At 55.1% G+C, this 14,045-nt stretch overlaps 3 protein-coding genes across 3 annotated transcripts in view; 2 read left to right on the top strand and 1 right to left on the bottom strand.

Annotated features, from left to right (window-relative positions):
• CHGG_04821 (uncharacterized protein) overlaps window positions 1-2,229 on the bottom strand; it is a gene marked incomplete at both ends in the record, with an annotated part of 2,908 nt that extends 679 nt beyond the window's left edge. The window contains 5 exons of the mRNA XM_001224034.1: window positions 11-697; window positions 778-884; window positions 1,185-1,268; window positions 1,355-1,945; window positions 2,028-2,229. Coding sequence (XP_001224035.1) covers window positions 11-697; window positions 778-884; window positions 1,185-1,268; window positions 1,355-1,945; window positions 2,028-2,229 — 1,671 coding nt within the window. The remainder of the gene's footprint in view (window positions 1-10; window positions 698-777; window positions 885-1,184; window positions 1,269-1,354; window positions 1,946-2,027) is intronic.
• Window positions 2,230-2,643: 414 nt separating this feature from the next.
• On the top strand, window positions 2,644-5,688 carry CHGG_04820 (uncharacterized protein; the record flags this gene model as incomplete). The annotated part of the gene is made up of 1 exon (XM_001224033.1): window positions 2,644-5,688. One exon carries the CDS (start codon window positions 2,644-2,646, stop codon window positions 5,686-5,688), a length of 3,045 nt encoding a protein of 1,014 aa, XP_001224034.1.
• A 1,143-nt stretch (window positions 5,689-6,831) lies between these two features.
• CHGG_04819 (uncharacterized protein) lies at window positions 6,832-7,281 on the top strand (the record flags this gene model as incomplete). The annotated part of the gene is made up of 2 exons (XM_001224032.1): window positions 6,832-7,123; window positions 7,232-7,281. 2 exons carry the CDS (start codon window positions 6,832-6,834, stop codon window positions 7,279-7,281), a joined length of 342 nt encoding a protein of 113 aa, XP_001224033.1.
• Window positions 7,282-14,045: the final 6,764 nt, after the last annotated feature.

The following is a 14,045-nucleotide window of genomic DNA, read 5'->3' as shown; positions in this document are numbered from 1 at the left end:
GCTTGTCCACTTTCCACTTGATCGGCGAGACGCCCGTGGCCGTGCCGCCCTTGTGTGGTGTGGCCGCAATGCGGTAGTTCTTGTCGAGCATGCGATGCAACAGGGGGTCTTTGTTGTTATTCTTGTTGTGACCCCTGCCACCGCGGAGCTCCAAGTCTTCGTCCTCTTCGTCGCCGTACCCCAGGCCGCGGACGTCGGGCGAGCCGCGCGGGGTCATGGACATGTTGGGGAGCCGTGCGGTATGCTGCTGAAAGAGCAGCTCGGTGTCCTCTTCTTCCTCTGCCCCGGGGGGAGGTTCGTCCGGTGTCCAGCTACCGCCGACGGGGGTGCGCCTTTCGTTATCGTATTCGCGCTTCACCATCTCATAGGGGGAGGAGATGGCAAATTGCGGGCGGGCAGAGAGGGTCTTGGTTGCGGGTGGGCGTGGGGTGCTGCCCGTCAAGTCGTCGTCGTCGTCGCCGCCGAGAGCCGACTCCTCCTGATGGGTGTCATCTCCGTGGTACATGGCCGATGACTGGTCCGTTGCGATGGAGACATCGTGGTCACCGGTGCTACGACGGCGTGGTGTGTAATCGGCGGTCTGATGGTGAATTGTACTTTCGTCGCCAGTTATTGCGCTATTTTCGTCGGCCCCAGCTAAGTCTTCGTATCCCGACAGCGAAACGTTGGCGGAGGCTTCAAAGAATTGTTTCCAAAACTGCGAAGAGCAAAAGTCAACAAGTGTCGCTTGCTTGCCAAGTTCACCCATCCCCGAAGAAACGGAAAGGAACAACCAACCTTTGTGGCCTCCCATACTGAGCGCGAATGCTCGCCATACTGTTCGACGAGGGGCAAAATACTTGTCGTAACAATGCGGTGGGCTTTGCTGAAGTTGTGGTCGATCTCTGGGGGCCGTCAGTGGTTCAGCCCAGACAAGCAGCCGTGTTGTTCGAACCTTGCAAAGTAAGGGTAATGGACTGCTCGAGTTTCTCAAGCTCCTCTGTGAGTGTGAGATTCCTCGGTGCGGAGGGTCCAGGTCGAGACATATTGGGCGGTCTCGATGTTGACAAGTTTCCGGATTGTCAAGCAAATAAGTACCTTATGGTGTTAGGGGAAGATCCAATTCAGGCGCGTGTGTCATGAACAGCACCACCGCGATTGCGGGGTCGTTTTGGTGGGGTGCTGCGGGTAGCTCTAGTTCGTACCTCGTTTGGAAACATGGGTAGGCGCCTTTGAATTAAGACCCGGAGAAGAGCGGCGCACATCGTCAAAAACATTACGCTTTTTCGCTAATTAGTTATCCATAAGTCAACATAGGAGGGCCCTATTTTGGTGGTGGTTCATCGCCCGCGGCGGCCTCTACCACGACCCCTACCTCTGCCCCCGCCACGTCCTCTTCCTCCTCCCCGTCCACCCTTGGTGGAAGCCGGTGTGCCTGTCTCTTCCTCCTCTTCCTCTTCGTCCTCTTCTTCCGATTGTTCTTCCTCGGCGCTCTCCGCTTCGGACGAAGACTCTTCCTTGACTTTGCGCGCTCTACTAGACGTCCGCTTCGTAGCCCTCCCTCCTCTTCCCGGCTTTCTCGTCGGGCTCATCGCCGGCGTATCATTCTCAGTATCCTCAACAGTACTACTGCGAGCTCTGGAATTCGATTCAGCAGCGCCCCGTTTCCGCTTCTTGGTATCCGCGGGAGGCGCATTCGGGTCCCACTGAGCCGGGCTGGTTGGCGCCTCGCTCGGGTGCGCACGCGCCCTCTCTAGTATCACATCGCCGTACTCGTCCCATGGCAGGCTGAAGTCGTTGTATCGCCTCGGTTGGCCTTCCTCGTCTGGCGGGTCCATGTTATTTTCCCGCTCGTCGATAGCCTCGAGGTTGTAGAACTCGCCCAGCTTGGCCCAAATGCCTGGAATCCGTGTGTGCGGCCACATGTCGGGGTCGAAGCCGTGGTTTCTCAAGTGTTCGCTTATAGCTAGTATGCGGAAGTGCTTGTGCATGCCTGAATTGGGGGATGGTCAGCGGCTGAAGGAGGATCGAGCTGCAGTGCTCCCTACCTGCCGGCTTCCACCTGATGACCCCTTTGAATAACGATGCAATCTGGTCGTCGGTCCATGGGTCGGTAACTGGTTTTGGAGGTTGGGGTGCCGCCGGGGCTGTTGGGGTCTGCGCCGGTGTGTCGACATCCATAGCATCGTCGTCTCGCGCCGGCGTCGCGCCTTGGGTGCTCGCCCGGCCACCCTTCTTCTTTGGCGGCATGTTGACAAACAATGTGCAGCTTGAATGGGCGCGGCCTCTTGAATTATTATAGGGCAAAATATTGGAGCGAAATAATGTAGAATGGCGGAGTTATGTAGCGCAGCAGTTCTCCGAAGTGAAAGGTGCCACCCATTGAAGCTTGAGTTGAGCGCCTTGAGCTGGAAGCACCTTGGTGGTTTCCCGGCAGGCACTGCATGTGCTTGGGTTAGAGGGTTAGGGTTATTTGATACATTATGGTCCCCATTTACGCGGATTGATGATTGATCTCCACAACGCGTCCAGCGCCTGCGCATTCATTCACTCATATAACCCTCGCCTTAAAACCAAGCACTCAAAAAGGTTGTGAACTCCAAACACGGCAACCGGAAATGTAAATGGAACTCCACCCTACACAGCACACTCTGAAACCCAACTATGGCAGACGAAGATGATCCCTCCAACCTCTTCGCTATTCCCGATTTATGGCGACCTCCGGCTTGGCTCGACGACACTATCACCAACGCCACCAGTATCGACAATCTTGGCAAACACAACACCCTTTTTACGCTAAATGTACTAAGAGAGGCATTTCCAAGCTCCTCTCAGGGCCTCATCGACACAGGCGAGGTTCATGTCCTACATAGGACCCAAGATGATGATGATGCCTTCTTCAAGCTGCCCTCTGTTCTAAAGGAATTGGCCGACCAAAACTCCAAATCACACACCGAGCTCAGCGAATACGGTGTTGGGCACCCCGAATCTGAGTCTGAGCCTGAGCCTGAGCCTGAGCCTGAGTCTTCAACCACCTGTTTGGACGACGACGACTTCTGGCTGTCTCCGGAAAACGACGCCATCAGCCCCTCTTTATTCAGGACTTGGGAGAGCTTCGACAATTTGGAGCAAGAACAGGGCACATTATTTATCTCTGAAGCGGGGCCCGCCGCATTTGATGCTTTATTGGCATCCAATCAAGCGGCCGGTGATATCCTCGATGTGTTGGATGCCACAATCTACTGCGCATGTTTATCGAACCTCGCCCTAGGGAGGAGTTCTGTCTTGTTCTCGTGGGAGTCGGAGAAGAATTCTTTTGTCAAGACGAGCCCTTGTCTCGGCATCTCTGGACTGTCTCTGGAAACGGTCAAAGCCGTCGACAAGCTCTGCCTCGACTGCGGAAACTCGGCCAGGCATCTCCAAGCGTTCGCCGAGGGCGCATACTCTATCGCCTCCACTCCCACCCGGGTCGCTCTCGCCGGTGTCGTTGACCGGCTGGTGACGGCGGTCCGATCTGAGCTCAAAAACAACAGTCACGGTGTGAGGTCGATCCTCCAGCTACAATCCGTCGTCCAGCCGGCTCGGTCGATCCTCTTGTACTTCAAGGGGCTTGTTAAGAAACTGGCCCAGGAAACGTCCGACGAGGGAATGCTGTCATGTCTCTTCCAGGAGGCGCAGGCTTCCGAGTACCGGGATGGCCTTATAGAAGATGTTACGAGGGAAGTTCTGCGTGTTTTATCCCAACCGTGGATCGAGTTTGTTGAAGAATGGGTTGGTCTTAGGGCCGAAAATGGGATTGCCATGACTAAAACGGGGCCCAGCAAAGGCTTTGTCAATATCGTAGACAAGATGTGGATTGATGATCAGGGTTTTGAACTAGAAGAGGCCGACTATTTCCTTGACGAGGACAGAGTACCGACCTTTATTCCGGAGGATATGGCCAGGTCTATTTTTGAGACTGGCCAAAACCTCCGGTTTCTGCGCGAACATCATCCGGAACATCCACTCGCCAGACCGGACTTAGTTTCTCTGGCGATGCCGCCGAAGTTGGAATGGGAGTTCAACTGGGACGCCGTATCACAGCTAGAAGCGAGAGTCAACCAGTACCAAAACGCAGTGGTCCGAGCCATTAAAGGGACACTGTCGGGGACGCCCCAAGCCGCGCCGTATGGCGCCAACAAGCGGAAGTACGACGTTGCGGAGCTCGAGTATTTTGGAAAAGACGAAACCCAGGTGCGAGAAAATATTCTTGCTTCGATACGCCAGCTTGACCAGTCACTTGGAAATCCCGAGCCTCGGGATGAGCTTACTCGACTTCTTCGCCATCGGCTATATCAAACGCCAGAGACATCACACAGCCCCAGGGGCCTCACCCCCCATTGGACATTGGTACCCCTTTTGTCGTTCGGTCCAGTCATCGAAACCCAGTCAGTTCTCATAAACAGCGAGTGTATGAAGCTGCTCTTTAGCGCCCATCACCTCCGCGTTCACATCGACCTCCTTAAACAATATTTTCTCCTCGATAATGGCCTCCTTGTTAGTCGCCTCACACACGCCCTCTTTGACCCTGACCTCTCTACTGCCGAACGCCGCGCTGGCGTCGCCCTCGGCAGTGGGACGATGGGTCTCCGTCTTGGAAGTCGCCAAACTTGGCCGCCCGCCAGCTCCGAACTTCGCCTCGCCCTCATGGGTGTCCTATCCGACTGCTACGAGTCCCCCACGCCTCGCCTCGATACTAATGCGGGCGCAAACAACTCCAGTTCAACCCTCCCAGGCGACCTCAGTTTCACGGTCCGGGATCTCTCCCCGCAAGAAATAGACCGCTGCATGGACCCCCACGGCCTCGAAGCCCTCGATTTCTTGAGGCTATCCTACAAACCGCCGGCTACCCTCCGTCCCATCATGTCCCCGGCCATCCTCCTAAAATACGACCGCATATTCAAACTGCTGCTCCGCGTCCTGAGGATGCTATACGTCGCGAACCAACTCTCCCGCGACCAACGGCGGAATAGCGGAGAAGAAAGCAACGCATCCCGCCGCTTCCGCATCGAAGCCACGCGCTTCATCCACCACATCGCCGCCTACTTCTTCGACATCGGCATCAAGCAGCCCTGGGCGCGCTTCGAGGCCTGGCTGGACGGCGTGCAGGCCGAAACCGAAGCTGAAGTCGAAGCCGACGAGTGCAGGGACGGGGTTTCTACGAACAAAACGGGCCACGGGGACGACAACAACAAGAACAAAAGGAAACAGAAGATGGCGCCGGGCAGCGGCAGCGACAAAAACACCACCGCCGGGCCCGAGGTGCTGCGCGCGCAGCAGGAGCGTGTGCTGGACGAGATGATGGGCGTGCTGTTCCTGCGCAAGCGGCAGGCGCCGGTCATGGGCCTGCTGGAGGAGACGTTTGGCGTGGTGTTGCGGTTTGCGCGGCTCGTCGGGGCTGGGGCTGCGGCTGGTCGTGGGGAGAGTGGTGGTGGGGGTGAGGCGGAGACGGCGCGGGAGTTGTATGGCTTGTTTCGGAAAAAGGTGGAGGTGTTTGTGACGGTTTGTAGAGGGCTGGGGGAGAAGATGGCGGTTTCGGCGGCGGCTGTTGCTGCTGCGGGGGCGGGAGCGGGGGCGGGGGCGGGTATGGGGAGGGAGGGTGGTTGTGTTGAGCAGTTGTTGTTGAGGTTGGATATGGGGGGGTTTTATGGGAGAGAGGCTGTTAGGTAGTTACTGTTGGTGTGATGGTGGTGGCGGTGGTGATGCTCAATGAGAAGAGATTGAGCCTTGATATCCAATGACAAGATACCATCACAGACTGTACCTAACGTGCTTGACCACTACGTGGGTGAATCATGCGGAGATTTAAGAAGCTAGCACGCCACCTCGTCGTTTGGTGAACAGGCCGCGGCGCGTTTTTCGTATGGTTGTTGGAGTTAGTGGTTATCTGATTAGGTTCGATAAGTGTTGTCTCCATGTACATATGGTCAGCCAACTGTCCTAACTAAGTATGGTATGGGAAGGAGACGACACATCCACCCATAATTCGGTAGTTATGAGGACCATGTGGGGTGTATCAGACTTCTTTTATTCCGGTCTAGTGACCTTCAATTACAGGGAGCTATATACTTATCTTTCTGTAAATGGAGGAGACTGTATATTATTTAAAGATGGAACAGTAAGGCTTCCTTCAACGCGTTTAAGAACACCACTATTTTGGAGTTAACCCCTATTCTGGGTTTCAACAATTCCGCAATTGTGATATGAACCCCGAGGTTAAAATTGGCTACTGCCAGCAATCATTGCACAGCATTCTAGTATAACATAAATCTCAAATCTACCTTTACCTTCTGACAATGGGTTTGCCGGCATACCTCCTATTCTCAAGTTTAGACAATTCTGACCAGCTTCGAAGAACAAAACGCCAGAGCTCGCATTCGCTGGCATGTGACATGATGTCGTTTACGACGAATGGGTACGAGAAGCAAATCATGATCCGTCACCAAGAGATCAATTACACGAATAAGGGCGGCAGAGCATCTAATTATTATGTATGCCTAGGCAAGACAGTTGCTCGCTCAAGTGCTTCATCGCACCGTCTGCTTGTCAACGTGGTCTCCAGTCACGGAACAGCAAGTGAACGGACTCGAGGCATTGCTGTATTAAAAGATGGCCACGTCATTGCAGAATGTTTGGTTTGTACATCCAGACCTCCGTGTTGTCGTCCAGCCGAGTTCTAGGATGGCGATTGGGTCTCATACGCGCCTCGCACGCGGGGTTGCTCTTGTTCGCCTGACGCGGGAATTGACATTCACAGGGCATTGTAGATCGAGTTGGTCTCCCTCTCGAAGCGGTTCATCACGATTCGAAAACATGCAAGTCTCGCAGGCCTCGCTCGGAAAAGGGGACACCGAAGTTTCGCCTTTTCCGTCGGAGGCAACGAAAGCCTCGGGGAGGCGCAATAAACGGCCGACGCCGGAGAACGCCGACTCGCCGAGAAGCTGCCGCCTCCGCCTTCTCCTGCAACCAACAAGGAGGCGAATGGTGCCAACTTTTCGTTGTTTTGTTGTTCGTGGTTTGACTCTCCGAAAAGAGGCGGGCGGCCGCGAAACGGATCCAGGGATGCCCCCCTGTGTGGTCTTGGCCAGGGACAGAGCAATTCCAGGTACGAGTCTTTGAAATGGATGACCAAGAGACAGGGAACAACGATGTCGGCCGCAACCCTGGAATCGGGGGGTCGGGCGTGCCACTGGCAACTGCCGATGCTCACGAGGTTTGAGAGAATCGATAGTTAGCTTCCTGACCGACGGTGTGAGGCGGTGAGTGTTTTAGCTTAGTCGCCTGTTTCTGAAATTGGCACCGGTAATTTTTTTTTTTTTTTGCCAGACCTTACTCGAGCGCGTGTCGGCCTCCCACATATCATTCGTAGATGGTTCGGTTTCGGACTTGACCACCCTGACATAACGCCCCTCGTTCGGCACATCAGACGGTAGCTGGGACCTCAGGAACCAAACATACGGTGAAACGGCCCGATGGGTGTTACACAATGAGAACTTGGGTGTCGAATGAACACGGAGGCTGCCGAACTTGCGCAATCCGCGCTTCGATTATTAAACCGTTTTTTTTATGGGTTTTCGGCTGTCGTTGGAAATGCGACGGTTTGCCGAACACAACCGTGGTTTCCGCTGCCCGATAGCCGGCATTAAAGCGGGTTAACGGTACATTTTCGTTGCTGTATCCGGGAAGCAGCAACGGTGTGCGGGATGGCATTGGGTCTGGACACTGTGCGTCGACCACTGGTCCGGATCTCGCGTTACACAATCTTTGATCAAAAAAAGTCCCAAATAGGGAATGTCATTGGCTAAGGGTGGGGGTCACGGGAGATCCTTGGTAGCTTGCCACGTTAGTGTACATAGTACGGCAGACCGCCTTCAACCATTGTCATTATGATATGAGAAGGGGCGAGCCAAGAGCCCCCTTATCCTGAGGTAGTAATGGAGAAGTCACGCGGTTGTCAGTGTTCTTTTTATTAATGCGTGCATGTCCCAATGGAAAATCAGCAGGGCTGGGTGAATCATGGAGGTTACCGCAGAAAGCCCCGGGTTCAGGGTTTGCCATGGCTTGATTGCAAATGTCGAGAATGAAAAGGATAAGGAAGGAAACCAAAACGTCCATAACATCAAGTCGGGAGCTCGAGCAAGCGTGCCCAGAAGCCTGGCCAAGGTTTTAGCTCTCAAGAAACTAGGCGACGAGCAAGAAAGCTTTGCTTCTTGGTTGTCATACTGACGCGATGAGGCAACCACTTGCAGATCGAAGGAAAAGCAGACTGCATGCCCAACCAATGAATGAATGGTATCGGGTTGATCGGGCAATGGGAGAGACTCTCAACGCTGCAGGCAAGAGAAGCCGTCTTTCATTGACTGATGTTATTGTTACTTTGTTGGAGTTGTTGTGGAGTGTCATTGCTAGACCGGCAACCCCCGACAACAGTTCAGGTCGCGTTGTTTTCGGCCAAATTCTCGAAGTCTGCGGTCCCTTTGGACCCATTCGCAGCGTGTGCCAGCAGGGATCGGTTGTCTTCCGTCAAGCTCCGCCAAGCCGAGGTTGGTGGCCCAGGGTGGGATTTGGCGTTGCCTGAACCGGCGCAGCCAGATCCCAGCGGCGATCTCGAGCCATGGCCAATATTTTGGTGCGGCTTGCCCGTATTGGAAGTGCCGCCAACCTCTGGCATTCAGATTTGGTTTCTAATGGAATTCGGTGGCCGGATGAAGGGAGACAAGGGAGACAGGAAGGGAGATGGCTTGCGAGAAATGCCCTACTTCGTCCGGTCCTTGGTAGGTTCCGTCCCTGTATCAAAATGGCCGCCGGAGACAGCATTCAGATTTGATTGCCGGATCTCGGTCCACAATTGCCGTGAGGTCCTGCCGAGACCCTTGCCTTGCGTCGTGGACCCCCAACTTTCACGACTGATGAGCAGGGCATCGTTTCAAAAACTCCGTGATCATGCCAAGGAATGGGGCCGCTCGCTTCCCAGGTGGTCTGGAGGATGGGTCCGCTCATCCGGAGATGGGCACTGACGTGATCTTTGGAATTGTGCGGCATGTCGCTGCCCGCCCTGAAGAAGCGGGGTGCCTGAGAGAGCCTAATACTAGCATTCGGGGCACCTTGGCAGTCGGGCAAAGTTCGGTCTGCGGCTGGTGCAGGCAACTGGATACCTCTGTAGTTTATCGCGCCGAGTTGCCGTTATTTTGGAAAACGCATGCGGCGGGGGTGATGCAGGACCTGGACAGACCACTGCACAGTTTGTTGTCGTCTGCGTAAGGTATTCTGCGCAGCTATCCCAACTCGTCACCGACTCACACCTTGGAGCTTTCTCCCAACGCGGCAGCCGCGCTGATCTTTCATCCTTGATGCGGCACAGCCCAAGGCAGCTGGACGATATGTACGGAGTCACGACTTGTCTCAAGTTTGGGGTCACGTCTTTTTTTAAGCTTGAACCCCCGAGCCGGTTCTGCCGCTGGTTCGCGCAATCGTAAACGCCACATCTGCCTCGGTGGGGCAAGCGGGTTTTGCTCGGTTTTAGTGTAGTTAGCGAACGGCCCAATCCTTCCAACAGATTCAGCCAAAACTCCGGGTCACCGAAAACGCACACCAAGGACAGTGTTAGTTTTTTTTTTTTTTTGGGCGGGGGGGAGGGGTTCGTCTTTTCAGTTTTACCCCTCGAATCCCGTAACTCGATCCCCCGAGGCCAAGCGGATGTTTGTTCTGCCAGCGAGCTTGGCGGGCGCGGGATTAGCCCTGCAGCGCCAATCCGAAGGCTGGCTCGGTTGGGATAGACCAGGGCTTTCCCCCTTGTGGTGGAGTTTTCCTTGTGGTGGAGGTATCTTGCCGCTCTTCCCCCCTCTTCCCCTTCCCCCCTCCCTCTGCCGACATCTGTCCGAGGAGTCCAACGAGAGGCAGCAGCCGATGGGTGCCGGTCGCCGCTTGTCGCAGTTTGAAATGGCAGGTGCCCTGCATGCCGTAGTCTGGAAGTTCCGAGCAACGTGGCAGGTCCGTCGCTGTCGGCGCAATGTGCCCTTATTTTAGGAGGTGCAGCCGGGAAAGGCCCGATGTTCCTTGGCGGGCTTTTGAGTTCTCGTTTTTGGTTTCCGTGTCAGAACGTTGGGGGAGGCTGGTCAGTGCCGTGACCGACCCGGGTTGGGGGCAGATGAACTTGATATTGACATTTCTTCGTTTGGTGGAGCTTTTCGGCTTCCAGAAGACGCCCCTCATTATTCCAATTTGTTTTAGACGTCACACAGAACCCGCAGGAGTGGGTTCATGATACGGACCCTCCCAGAGCCTCAGTTCTTGGATCGCCCACCTCTCCACCAGACCCTTGAAAGGGGACCACTTTCATCCGACGCCATGCGACGCGGCTGCCGTTCCACGCCGACATGCGCGCGCGGCTGACGCGCAGCAGGACATTCTCGAGAGATCCAAGATGCAGCCTCGATGCCGCTGTGCCTGATCTAGCCATGTGGGTATTCAAAGGACGTAACCCTTCGCCGAGGTCCTGTGAGGAGCATGACTGATTTTTTTCCCCTTTCTTTCGCCTTCTCTTTCTCGCTCATGGCGGAAGAATATCCGATATCGCCGCTGTGCGCCGAGGCCGCGGGAACCGGGCAAAATAGCCAAATCAGAATGCTACCCGTTTCCAGGACGTGGCATTGCCTCAGGAAAACTCGCTTGTTCTTCGAACAAAGCACCTTGCCCGCTTCCGCAGGCTTGCCTCTGGAATCGCCGAGTCGTCGTCATATCCGCCGATGAGACCGTATGGTATGTACAAGATTTCCACAGTGCGAGATCATGGCGGAAATTACAGAAAGTGACAAACTGTGTTTTTCCTCCTCTCTCGGCGTTCGCTGCGCTGGCCCTTGCGCAACAAAGCCGAGGTAGACAGGGAGCAGGGGAGGATTTCGCGTCTCGGCCAGTTTCGCTCAACAAACTTGACTCGTGGATGCTGCACATCATCGCCCCGAAACCGTCAGGATCTGTTCGCTTGAGCGGAGGGATGTGGGCGGTGCGCTCCCGAAATCAACCCACAGTGGCCCCGCCGTTCTCCCGCCATCCATGCTTGAACTCTTGGGATCGAAGATGGAGGATGTCTGTGGGGGGCGGGACGGCGAAGTGGCTGATAACAATCCACAAGGGTTGGTTGTCGCACGTGTGATGGCACAGACAGGATACAACAACTCGGGACAGAAATTTGTCGCAATATTACTCTGTCGAGAGCCGGTAAGCCGGTGCTGCGAGCCCAGATCCAGGAATGCAGGTCCAGCATCCGACGGCTCTTTAGATAGCCGAAGCGCCCGGCGGCAACCAGCAAAGCGACCCTCACCGCAACTCAGGCGTCTTGGCAGCCACGCTCTTTCATCCATGGTCCGGAAGTAAGATCGATGTGATGGCTCAGAGGAGAGAAGCATCACAGCAGGTAACAATGGGAGGCTAACCGCCCGACGCGAGGACTTTGACCAATGCTAGGGATTGGTTTGGTCCCTGTCATCAACGCCCGCGCTTTGTTAGTCCGTGCGGTAGTTACTCGCCTCTGCTCTGACTTCTCTCGGCTTTCGCCGTGGTGTTTTGATATCGAGAAACCGCGCCATGGGGGTACGAGTCATGATGAGACCGCCTTGCTGAGCCTAGCTGGTGGCACAGTCGTAATTAGCATATTTGCCGCAGCCTTCACCGATGAATACCCGACCTTGCCGGCTCAACAATGTGTTTACTGCTGAAGAGAGTTATCCAGCCCCCCGTCACGCTGAAGAATCGTCGATCAACTACCGAGGGGAGGTCACACATGGTCGAGTCTCATGTATCGCGCCACGCGAAGGGCGGGGTGATAATAAAATTCTTCTCACATTTGTCACATTCAAAGAAAGCGGCATTCTGCGCCTCCATTTGAACGGACTGTGACTGAGATCTGACAACTTGTATGGCGTGTCTTCATGGCGGGATGACGGTGTTGTGGCAATTGCGGAATGCGTGGCGCGCGCTTTCTCAGCGCCCAGACACGAGTCCCAGTAAGCGCACAGTGTGAGACTGCCCAGGTCGCAACGTCACTCGGCTTTCTTTTGGTTAGGCTGGCCGTCTACCACCCAGACAAGTTAGCCAATTTCATTCCTCTCGGGAATGGGGCGATTGCGAGAAGGAAAAAGGCAATTAAGGAGGAAACAACTCCCTCGGATATTTTAAGGTTACTGGATCAAAAGAGTACCGGAGATCATGGACTTGGCCTGAGAAGGACAGCACCCACCGATTCGCAGCGATGGAATGCGCTACATTTTAACCTGACACAAATCACTTACGACCGAGTACCTAATACAAGTACGGTGTCTCTGGTATTACTTCGTCCCGCTAGGTGAATGGTGACTCCTCGTCACATGTGTCCAGAATCCCGCCGAGACAGCTGGCCGGCATGTCCCTGTCGTTCCTCACTGCACAGTAAGAATACGACGGGAGCCCCTTGCCCCTCTCTTGGAAGCTGGAACGCCAAAACGCCCAGCACAGTGATCCCAGTCCCTGCTTTCTTGGGTGACCCCCGAATACCTCGCATGGTGGGTGCGCCAAAATATCGATACTGTATGGTCGAGGTAGCTCCTTATCTCGCTGGCTTTGCGATCATCGCCCTCTACCGGCTCAAGCGCGTCACAGACGTCAGCAGCGCTTCATGTACATGTCGTCGTCGCAAATCATAATGCAGAAGAGATCTTGCGCGAGCGATACCGGATGATCGCGGGCCAGTGAAATGTTGCCATCCAGTGGCAGAGGGGAATTGCTGCAAGCGCGCACTTTATATCCCACCTAGGTAGGTCGGTACACGCCTGCCAACATGACCGTAAACAGCAAGGACTGGCCGTATTTTTTTTTTCTCTTTCAATATTTCCCGCTTTCCCGCCTGTTCCCCTTTCGCCTGCGAGTGGTCCAAGCACCCTCCCACCTGGCATTTTGTGGCACCCTCCCTCCATTTTTCCCACCCAACTCTGCCCATGGTTCTTACCCACTTTCCCTTTTCCTCTTTCCACTTCGCGTGTGCCCCATCTCTTTTCCACAACAACAAAACTGCCTTCCACGCGAAAGGCACTGCGCGTCGAACGCCCTATTCGAGGTGCAAAGTAGAAGCCGGAAACTAAAAACTTTCCACGCATAACGCTTCATTATTCTCGGTGCCCAAGGCCTGCATCGGGTCCATTTGCATCTTCCCGCAGGGACCTCGAATTTTTCCCACGTCCCAGTCCAGGTGGTGTCTCCACCCAACGGCACCTTCCTAACGGCTGCTCGCGCGCTGGGGATCGGATATCCCACACACCTTGCTGCCCGCCGCCCGCGCATCAGCCAAGTCCCCTGGCAGCTGCCGCCCCCTTCCCAAAACATTAAAGAGGACGCGCAGCACCAAAAGAAAAGTGGTTGTCCCCACACCGACTTTCCACTCATACCTCCTCATTTCTCTCCACTTCTACCTCTTTTTTGCCTTTGAGCCTCATCTTCCCGCTTCGGGTCTTTTCTCCACCTTTCAGCACGTCGCGCGTCTTGACAACTCCATCACGCGGCTGCAGGTCCCACAACTTCTCAACGACGCATCGCATCCGCGTCCCTGCATCTGAACAGGACGGCAAAGAAAAACGAAAAAGAAGAGGCCAATTCGAGGCATCAAGGCCGAAGCGCAACTTGCCGACGCGTAATCGGCTCGAGTGCATCGTAAAAGTCGTCGTCGCGTGCAAACGCACGATTGATTTGATTTCGTTTCCTCCCATTGTCGCGTCTTCGAGGCCTCGGACATCGCTGCACTCACCGTCGTCGGTCTTCGATAGCAGCACACAAAGCCTTTCGCGCTCCGGCTCGGATGGTTTTTTTGTGCTCGCCACTACACGGTTTTTGAGCGACGGATTATGGAAGGTCTGGCCGGCTCGGCGAATGCTATAAACACGACGGTGGCTTCTTATCCCTCTTCGTCAGCAGCATCACCGCATCTTCCCACGCAGCAGCACCCGCATCACGCGCACCACTCCCACCACCAGGCTCAGACTTCGGCAGCTCCTCCCCACACG

The sequence above is a fragment of the Chaetomium globosum genome, genomic scaffold (assembly GCF_000143365.1).
Source record: "Chaetomium globosum CBS 148.51 scaffold_4 genomic scaffold, whole genome shotgun sequence".
In the NCBI taxonomy this organism is placed as follows: Eukaryota; Fungi; Ascomycota; class Sordariomycetes; order Sordariales; family Chaetomiaceae; genus Chaetomium; species Chaetomium globosum.
Note: the sequence above shows the minus strand (reverse complement) of the source record. Positions and strands in the feature narration are given on the sequence as shown.